A 10357-nucleotide genomic window follows, 5' to 3' on the forward strand; every position below is an offset into this window, starting at 1 on the left:
ACCATCAGAGATGGTGTGGCAATATGGTTACAAACTTATTTTGGGGTCAAATAGAACAAAATTGTTCAGCTTCAGACAATTCTCACAGAAAGGAGTGGGCTCTCAAGTTAGCAAATGAAATTTGCAGCTGCAATTGAAGATAATGACTTTCATTTTCCAAATTTTAAATTGCAGAAAATTACTGAAATGAAGAGGTAGATGATGAGGTATTATCAGTGGACATGTGAAAACTAACATATCACTTCTGGATGATGTCAGCAGCAGAAGGTAAACAAAACAATATGACAGAACAAGGATAGATCCTTGGGGGGCACCAGGTATAAGGAAGGGGCAGTAATGCAATAGTCTGTGAGAATGGTGGGGTACAGGATTACATCTTTGAGGACAGGTGATGACAGTAGATGTAAAGGGCAGAGGGACACAACTAGAAGAGAAAACAGGCTAACACTGATATCAGAACATGAGGAATTTGGATGGTTGGCAATTTAGATGGAATAAAGCCAACTGAGCTGAAGATGTATCTCATGGACAAGATGAAAGGGCAGAACAGGAGATTAGAGAGAAACTGAAGAGAGAGGCAAGTTCCTTCCTGGCCAATCCCTGAACCTGAGAGACTCAAGTAAAAGCAAAATACCGAGGATCTCAGATGAATAATTTCTTTCCCATCGTCAACTGACGTTGTTGGTTCCCAAAGCCGCTGATGGAGCCAAGGCCTTCGGCCTCGAACTTGCCTACAGACAGAACCCTAAACAGTGCCGGAGGGTAACGGGTAGTCTTACCTGGCTCGCGTGTCCTGATCACGGGCCTGAAACATGACGGTTGCGACTCGTTTAAAAAGTGACGAGAAAGGCGGCCGCTCCTTCAGCCATCAGCCGCAGCCGTAATGAGCCTGCGCCATGGACAGACTACCCCAGTCAAAGCAGTGGGGGACTGGCCCCGTTACCATAGCAGCAACAGCAGCCCCGCCTGAAGCACGCCCCCGCCACGCGCTCCCACACTCCTCCTGAAGGCTCAATCCCTGCCCCCGCTCCCAGCAAAGCCGGCGCGAGCTCCCCCGACCATCGCCGTTGAAAACCACGTGATCAGAAAGGGCGCAACAGCTTGGAAATTCTTTGTGAATTGCCCTACACTGGGGCAATGCATAGCACTCATTCGAAATGACTGATACTTCTCACGCACCTTTACCATCTTCCCACTACAGACGTCTCTTGTTCTGTCGCTTAGAGTTAAAGTCAGGACCTTACAGAGGTCTAAGCTGAAAATGTGTTGCTGGAAAAGCGCAGCAGGTCAGGCAGCATCCAAGGAACAGGAGAATCGACGTTTCGGGCATGAGCCCTTCTTCAGGAATGAGCCCTTCATCGGGCTCATGCCCGAAACGTCGATTCTCATGCTCCTTGGATGCTGCCTGACCTGCTGCGCTGTTCCAGCAACACATTTTCAGCTCTGATCTCCAGCATCTGCAGACCTCACTTTCTCCTTACAGAGATCTAGACAAGCTGACTCTGTTGGCATAAAGAACAAGTTAAAAATCACACAGCATCAGGTTATATCCAAAAGGTTTATTTGAAAGCACTAGCTCCTTCATTTTTTTCTATTCCTTTCCCTTCCCTACACTATTACAGTTAGGCAGTAGTGCTTATATTTACCCCAGCACACATGTGTGTGTGCAGGTGTGAAACAGTGAAAGACAACAGGTGTACAAATCTTTATTCAACTCCCACTACCAAAGAAAGGAAACACCCAAGTGGCCAGTGACAAGCAATGCCCTTCTCATCAAAGGGCAAAGCTGTGTGATCAAACAGTGAAGGGGAGGGCAGGAATTAAATCAAAATAGAGTTGAAGAGGGAAATAATGCACTCCACACCCTGCGGTGCCCACTTTTCCCTGAACATCTCGAAGGTGTTGGTGGACACCAGGTGCTCCTTCTCCGGAGACACCCGGGCTCTGACATACCCGCGGAAGAGGGGCAGGCAGTCGGCCAGAACGACTCCTTCCACGGCCCGCTGCCTGGACCTGTTTATGGTAGTTTGGCCAGGCCCAGGAGCAGACCCATGAGGAGGTCCTCTGACCTATCCTTCTCCTCACCGGGTGCCCAAAGGTCAGGAGCGTGGGACTGAAGTGCAACCAAAAACAGAGGAGAAGGTCTGTAAGGAAATCAAAAAGGGAGTGCAAGCGCCCGCACCCAATGTATACATGGTCCACACGAGCTCCTTCCATGGTTGTGGAATTTAATCCTCGATGGGTAAATTATGCTGGCCAATCAACGATGCCCATGTGTCATGAACAAGTTTTTTTAAATGGTGTGAAGTGATGCATTTTGGTAGGACAAACAAGGCAAATAAGTAAATGTTGAATCATCATTGTTGGCAATCACTTGCTAATGAGCTTTATTGTTTACCTAGGAAATTTCATGTCACTGGTCATGGGTTCTGTAGGTCCTTGCGTGATGGATGAATATGGCTGAACTCTAGGAAGTACAGATGATCAGGGCCGCTGGTGTGCATGTCATAGTTCCTTAGTAGGAAAGGTAGTTAAGAAGGCATATGGGATACTTGCCTGTATTAGTCAAGGCATTGACTGTATAAGATCATAGGAATTATGAAGGTGCTGTATATAACATTAGTTCAACTACAGCTTGAGTACTATGTGCAGTTCAGTTTGCCATATTATAGGATAAGTGTGACTGCATTGGGGAAAGTACAGAAGAGATTCACCAGGATTTTGAAGCATTTTGGATATGAAGAGAGATTAAATAGACCAGGGTTAATTTCCTTAGAGCAGAAAAGGCAGAGCAGAACCTCACTGGGATGTATGAAATGATGAGGGCTATAGATAGAGTACATAGGAAGAAATGTTTCCTCTTAGATCAATATCCAAGGGGGATAGATTTAAGGGAGAATCTTTTTCACACAACAGGTGGTGGGTCTCTGGAACTCATTGCCTGAGAGAGTGATAGAAGCAAGAATCATCACAAGTTTTTAGATGATCACTTAAAGTGCTACAGTAGTATTTGAAGTTTGAGCAGCTTTGGCTCAGTATTTATAAACTGGAGGCAAGATGGATGGTGCCAAGATTCGGGAAATCATCTCAGGGCTGGAAAGGAAATTGCAGTGAGGGGGTAGGATCAAGTGGGAGAAAGTCAGGACTGCATGGTCCATGTAGATACCAACAACACAAGCAGAACTAGGAAACAGATTATGCACACAGATTGTGGGAAAGTAGGCAATAAATTAGAAAGCCATTCTTTGAACTTGTAGCTGAGAAAGTAGAAAGATTTTTTTTAACTAAATAGCGTTGGGGAAGTGTGGGCTCAAGGGATCAAATGTGGAAAGATGTAATACACTAAAGAGACAAGGTAAGAGAGGAAAACAATAATATGGGAAATGAGGCTCAAAGAATGCAAGAAGAGGTAAAAAGAAAACAAAGAGGAACACACCAACAATGAAGACTGGATGTTACAAAGAAAACAAAAAGGACAAAGCTAAAAGCCGCATGTGTGCAACATCCATAGCAAAATTTAAAAAAAGGATAGTGCACATTATATGTTTTTAAAATCTCATAGTTATTACGGAGTCAATAGTCATTTTGTTACAATAACAATGACAAGGATTGAGTCCTGAATATTCAGGGATATATGACATTTAAAGAGAAAAATTGGATAAAGGTGGAGGATAACACTGTTAATCAAGAATGGCATCTACAATAGTTAGAGGAGATCTTGTGTCAGGTGGTCAGGAAGCAATCCAGTTTAGGTGGAGATGATGACTAGTAGGCAAATGAGTTACTACTGGGAATAGTCTACAGGTTCCCTAAGAGTGAATGCAATATGGGTCAAGATGTGCAAGAAGAAATATGCAAGAAGAAATAAGTTATTGAATGTCTCTAAAGCAGAAATGGACAGGTTCTTGATTAGTAAGAGGACCAAGGGTTATGGGGAGAAGGCAGGAAAATGGTGGAGCAGATCGAATGGTGGAGCAGATGTAGTGGTCAGAATGGCCTAATTCTGCACTTATGTCTTATGGTCTTATGGAGATTGTGATAAAGAGACAATCATAGGTGACTTTAATCTACATATAAACTAGAAAAATAAGATTATCAGTTATACTCTGAATGATGATTTCAAAGAATACTTTCGAGAATGTATTTCAGCACAGAGTAGGTTATATTGTGTAATGTGGCAGAATAAATTAATTACCTCTTTAGGATAAATAAAAATGTTTCCTCATCTATGTCATGAATGGGCAACCCCTTATTTTTAGACCATGACCCTACTCCTAGATTCTTCCACACGATTTACAAGGATGTTGTCAGGGTTGGAGGATGTGAGCTACAGGGAGAGGCTAAACAGGCTTGGGCTGTTTTCTCTGGAGCGTCGGAGGCTAAGTGGTGACCTTATAGAGGTTTGCAAAATTATGAGGGGCATGGATAGGATAAATAGACAAAGTCTTTTCCCTGGGGTCGGGGAGTCCAGAACTAGCGGGTATAGGTTTAGGATGAGAGGGGAAAGATATAAAAGAGTCCTAAGGGGCAACTTTTTCACGCAGAGGGTGGTACGTGTATGGAATGAACTGCCAAAGGAAGTGGTGGAGGCTGGTACAATTGCAACATTTAAGAGGCATTTGGATGGGTATATGAATAGGAAGGGTTTAGAGGGATATGGGCCGGGTGCTGGCAGGTGGGACTAGATTGGGTTGGGATATCCGGTCGGCATGGACAGGTTGGACCGAAGGGTCTGTTTCCATGCTGTACATCTCTATGACTCTATGACTCTAAGATGAAACATCCTTTTGACATTCAGCGTATCAAGTCCCCTCAGGATCTTGTACGTTTCAGTCAAATCACTTCAGACTCTTTGGAATACAATGGGAAATTGATGCAGAGGGGAAAGGTGTTTTTGGTTTTGTTTGTGGTTTGTGGTGTGGAAGGGCTATATCCTATAGAAACAAGGACTAGGGAATAAGGACCCTAGAGTAATTGATATTTTGGTATTAAGCATCTTCCAAAAGATTTAATTTAAAGGGGTAAGTCATGGCAAAATATCGCAAAGCTGTGTTGCACTTTTCCTTCTGTATTGTGGGACATTGGGCACAGTTCCAGAGCCAGAGCTAGCATGTGTGCAGAAGTGACTCCAGCTACAGCTCCTGGAAGTCCAGGTTGGGGACACTATGGCTTCAGCGTGACAAGAATGGGAACTGAATATCCAGAGGTAGTCAGTGTTTAGGAAGGACAGACAAAAAGGAAGAAACAGTTGAGTTACTTTGCTGGTTAAAGAAGCCATTGATGCACTATTGATGAAGGATATTAGCTGTGACAATGTGGAATCTGTATGGGAAAAACTGAAAAAAACACAAGGGGCAAAAACAAGGAGCAAGATTAGAGTAGTAATAGAAAAGCACAGCAGGTCAGGCAGCATCAGAGGAGCAGGAAAATCGCATTTCAGGCAAAAGTCCTTCATCAGGAAAATGAATTAATTTAAAAGGATAAGTCATGGCAACATATCTCAAAGCTGAAGGGCTTTTGCCCGAGACATCAATGTTCCTGCTCCTTGGATGCTGCCTGACCTGCTGTGCTTTTCTGGTACATTTCTAAACTTGACTTTAATCTCTATCACCTGCAGTACCCGCTTCTGCAAAAACAAGGGGGCTGTATATAACCCTCAAACTGATGTTGGGAATAGTATTAAACAGGAAATTAGAGATTCATGCAATGTAATAATGGGTAATTTTGAGTTAGTAATGAGGAGGATTTATGTGTATATGGGATGGTTTTGTGACGATGCTGTCACTTTAACAAGGTGATTTTGTCCTTGTGTTTTTAAGAGAGGTCATAAAGGCAGAGGTGCTGAGGAGTTTAGAAAAAGCCTAGTTTAACAATCACAGGGGAGTGTCCAGTCCTCCCAGCTCAGGTCTTTTCCTACTTTGATTTAGCTGTGGCAGTCACAAGATGATGGAGTCCAGGAAAGGTTGCAAGCATCAGCAAATGCTTCCTGACTGACTTTCGCTCTGAAATTGCTTTGGATGTTGTTTTCTCCTGCCTGAAGGATCTGTGTTTCAATTTACCTTTTTGCCAAGTGGTGTGTTTAAGGGATGTTACTGGATTGGAACAGTTCCTTAGTTAAATTGCTGTATCAGGTTGGTTAGGTTTTTCAAGTTAACTTATTCTAAATTCTGTTTTCTTTTGTTCATGTTTCAACTGTAGCATTTAAATAAATTCTGTTCTGTTTAAAAAAAAATCTATTATGGACCAGGCCAGACCCCTGCAAAAAATATTTTAAGAAGGTAGGCTAGACCCTAACGTTTTCTTATTTTAAAGGGAGAGGTGAAGGGAATATTCCAGATGTGCTGCAACTGGTCAAACCACTCGTCTTTAAAGAGGTCTTTCTAGACCCCTCAGCACCTCTGTCTTTAGGACTTTTAAAACCCAAGGACAAAATAACCTTGCTAAAGTGACAGCATCATCACAGTTTTCTGAACCAATATGTAGAAGAACCAACTAGAGAACAGGCCAGACTAGACTAGATTGAATATTATATGATGAGAAAGGAATAATTGGTGATCGAGTTGTGTGAGGCCCCATGGAGATGAGCAACTAAAATATGTAAAAATTCCTCATCAAGCCAGAGTGATGTAATTGATTCTAAGACTCAGGTTCTGAATCTAAATAGAGGTAATTGCGATCGAATGAGCCACAGTAGGATGGATTGGGGAAGGTTACTTAAAGGGATGATGGTGGAAAGACAAGGCAAACATTCAAAGAGTGTATGGGTGAACTGCAGCAATTTTTCATTCCAATCTGCTACATTTATCTTCTCTAGTGAAGACCAATGCAAAATATCTATTCAAATCATCTGCCACTTCTTTACTAATTCCCCAGACTCATTTTCTGTGTGACCAACACTTACTTTGTTAATGGTTTCCTTTTTAAATATCTGAAGAACTTTTCCGATCTGTCTTATTTGTTTGACTAACTCTCTCATTCTAATTTGTCCCTCCTTATTAATCTTGTAGAAATTCTTTGCTGTTTTTTAATATTCTGTCCTATTTTTTGACTTGTTACCTACCTTTGCAACAATTATATTTTTTTAAAGCTAATCAGAGGTGACAGGTCTGCCCGTTAGATTTTTTTTTTAGGAACGTATCAATACTATGCTTTCTGGAATATTCCCTTAAATGTTTGCTACAGTATCTCCTTTGACTGATTCCTTAAGATAAAGATTCCTTAAGCTGAACCAACAAGCTTAAGGTTGTTGGTTCACTTTCACTAGTCCTGCTTTCAGTCTCCCATGTTAAAATTCAAATTGGAGCCTTGGACCCACACTTCTCTCCCTTAAATTGTATGTGACTGTGTGCCATTTCAGAATTCTGAGAACATGTAAACTTCAAGTTGACAGTGTTCAGGTACCTCCCCCTTTCACTAATGTATCACAGTATACACATCTTCAGCTCAGAGTTGATGAGGTGGAGTCTAAGGTCCTTAATTAGACAACATTTGCTGCCGATGTGGTCACTGCAGACTCCATTTGGTCGCACATACTACAGCTGCAACACATCACCTGCCCAGCCATCCCTATTATATTTAACTTCCTAACTGTACTTTTAAGCTGTAGTAACATCTCGTGAATTAAGCTATTTAGCCAAAAGAGATACAGTCAAAGTACGCATCAATCATCTACTTGTTTTCCTGTGACGTCACACTTTGGTTCTGACAAATAGAAGCAGATTGAAAGAAGCAGATTGATTTAATTTTAATCTCCCAGTGCCACTCCTGCTCTCACATAGATCCACTCTTTTCTTTATGAAGCTGCTGCCTCCAAAACCTCTTTCTCATGCTGTTTGAAAAGCACAATACTCTTCTAGGTGCTGGTGACTATCTCCTCTGTCCATCTGATTCTTTGTTTGACTGTTTTGTTCTTAGTCATCTGGCAAATTGCACTTGTTGTCTGGGTTTATATTTGGCCAGTGGGAGTGGGTGAATTCAGTTGGCTGCAGACTGGTTAGCTTTGCAGAGTCACACCAACAGCATGAAGTCATCATGCTGTTAATTCACCATGAAGTCCTTCCTACCTTGACAATCTCACACCTCACCTGAGGTTTGAGGACTTTAGCTTAAAGCACCACCAGTCCTATTTTCCACTGAGATTACGGTGATTTACCTATTTAAGTCAATTAGCATCAGTGAATAAATAAAAATTCTCATTGAAATGAAATTTTGTGCTTATATATAACATTGAAGTATGACATTTTTTATCTTACTGATATTCCCTAGTTGAAACATTTCTAATCAGATAGAAATAGAAAAGAAATAGAAGAAATGTTACATATAGCAGTTGACTGGAATATGTTTATTTCTGTGTTCAAGATGTTACTGTATAGATGTCAATCTTTGATTTAAAAGGAATTTTGGACCTGGATTTTCACCAAGTTGGACAGACTTGGGATCCCTATAAAAGTGACCATCCAAATTCTATGATTTGTTCCTTTGTTTGCTGGCATGTGACAAGTGTGTTGGCATCCTGCCTGCAAGCAGTACTCTTGTCCTTGATGTCTCCATTGGAGGCATGGATAGTTCGAACTAGTCATTCTTTTGGAGTCGGACTCCATTTATATGTGATTCTTAGTACTTCAGAAGTGTTAACTATGGGGGAACCTTAATCCTAAGTAGAGAACCACATAGAGAAAAAAATAATGTGCTTGTGGAATGTTTTTATTAACAGATTTTGAAATAGAAAATAAAATCTGTTCTTTCAGTTTCAATTGTTGAATTCTGTATGAAAAAGTAGATGGTATTTATTCTACGGTGATCGACTATAGGGCTCTTTCCTCACAGATAAGTCAGCAATTACATTCAACAGCATTACATACATGTGAAGATGCATTAATGCTGTTTTACATTAAACACTGAAAAATACACTACTTGAGAATTCTAGATGTCATGATCTGAAATAATTTCAATCCTAAATCTTTGAATATAAGAACTAGTCGGAAATTCAACCATTTGAACTTTCTCCTCCATTCAGTATGATCATGGCTGATTTCATCTTGGTATCCACTCCACTGAAAGCAAAGACAACAAGATAAAGCTGAAACACTTTCAACAGTCTTCAGCCAAACTGCCGAGGGGATGATCCTTCTCTATTTCCCCCTGATTACAACATTTAAAAGGCATCTGGATGCCTATATGAATGGGAAGGGTATAGAGGGATATGAGCTGGGTACTGACAGGTGGAACTAGATTAGTTTGGGATATCTGGTCAGCATGGACGAGTTGGACCAAAGGGTCTGTTACCATGCTGTACATCGCTATGACTCTATGACTTTCTTTGAATTGAAAAATGTCGTGCTGGAAAAACACAGCAGGCCAGGCAGCATCCGAGGAGCAGGAGAATTGACATTACGGGCATAAGCCCTTCTTCAGGAATGAGGCTGGTGTGCCAAGCGGGCTGAGATAAAGGGTAGAGGGGAGGGAATTTGGGGGAGGGGCGCTGGGAATACGATAGGTGGAAGGAGGTGAGGGTGATAGGCCAGAGAGGAGGTGGGGGCAGAGAGGTCAGGAAGAAGATTGCAGGCCAAGAGGGCGGTGCTGAATCCAGGGGTTGGGACTGAGATAAAGTGGGGGGAGGGGAAATGAGGAAGCTGGAGAAATCTACATTNNCCCACATCGGGTGCAGCGGATACAGTAAATGATGTGTGTGGAGGTGCAGGTGAATTTGCGACGGATATGGAAGGATCCATTGGGGCCTTGGAGGGAGGTGAGGGGGGAGGTGTGGGCGCAAGTTTTGCACTTCTTGTGGTTGCAGGGGAAGGTGCCGTGAGTGGATCTTGGGTTGGTGGGGGGTGTGGACCTGACGAGGGAGTTGCGGAGGGAGTGGTCTCTCCAAAACACTGATAGGGGTGGGGAGGGAAATATATCCCTGGTGGTGGGGTCTGTTTGGAGGTGGCGGAAATGACGGAGGATGATACGATGTATCCGGAGGTTGGTGGGATGGTAGGTGAGGACCAGTTGGGTTCTGTCCTGGTGGCGATTGGAGGGGCAGGGTTCAAGGGCAGAGGTGCGGGAAGTGGAGGAGATGCGGTGGAGAGCATCGTCAACCACATCGGAGGGGAAATTATGGTCTTTGAAGAAGGAAGCCATTTGGGTTGTTCGGTAGTGGAATTGGTCCTCCTGGGAGCAGATGCGGTGGAGGCGAAGGAATTTGGAATATGGGATGGCGTTTTTACAGGGGGCAGGGTGGGAGGAGGTGTAATCTAGGTAGCTGTGGAAGTCGGTTGGTTTGTAGTAAATGTCTGTGTTGAGTCGGTCACCCGAGATAGAAATGGAGAGGTCTAGGAAGGGGAGGGAGGAGTCTGAGACAGTCCAG

General features: G+C 42.8%; 1 protein-coding gene across 1 annotated transcript in view; it reads right to left on the reverse strand.

Annotated features, from left to right (window-relative positions):
* The window catches only part of cibar1 (CBY1 interacting BAR domain containing 1), a 76558-nt gene extending 75520 nt beyond the window's left edge, over window positions 1–1038 (reverse strand). Inside the window, exon 1 of the mRNA XM_043688077.1 lies at window positions 780–1038. Within this exon, the coding sequence (XP_043544012.1) occupies window positions 780–814 (35 nt within the window). The 5' untranslated portion in view covers window positions 815–1038. The remainder of the gene's footprint in view (window positions 1–779) is intronic.
* Window positions 1039–10357: the final 9319 nt, after the last annotated feature.

The sequence above is a fragment of the Chiloscyllium plagiosum genome, chromosome 4 (genome assembly GCF_004010195.1).
Source record: "Chiloscyllium plagiosum isolate BGI_BamShark_2017 chromosome 4, ASM401019v2, whole genome shotgun sequence".
NCBI lineage: Eukaryota > Metazoa > Chordata > Chondrichthyes > Orectolobiformes > Hemiscylliidae > Chiloscyllium > Chiloscyllium plagiosum.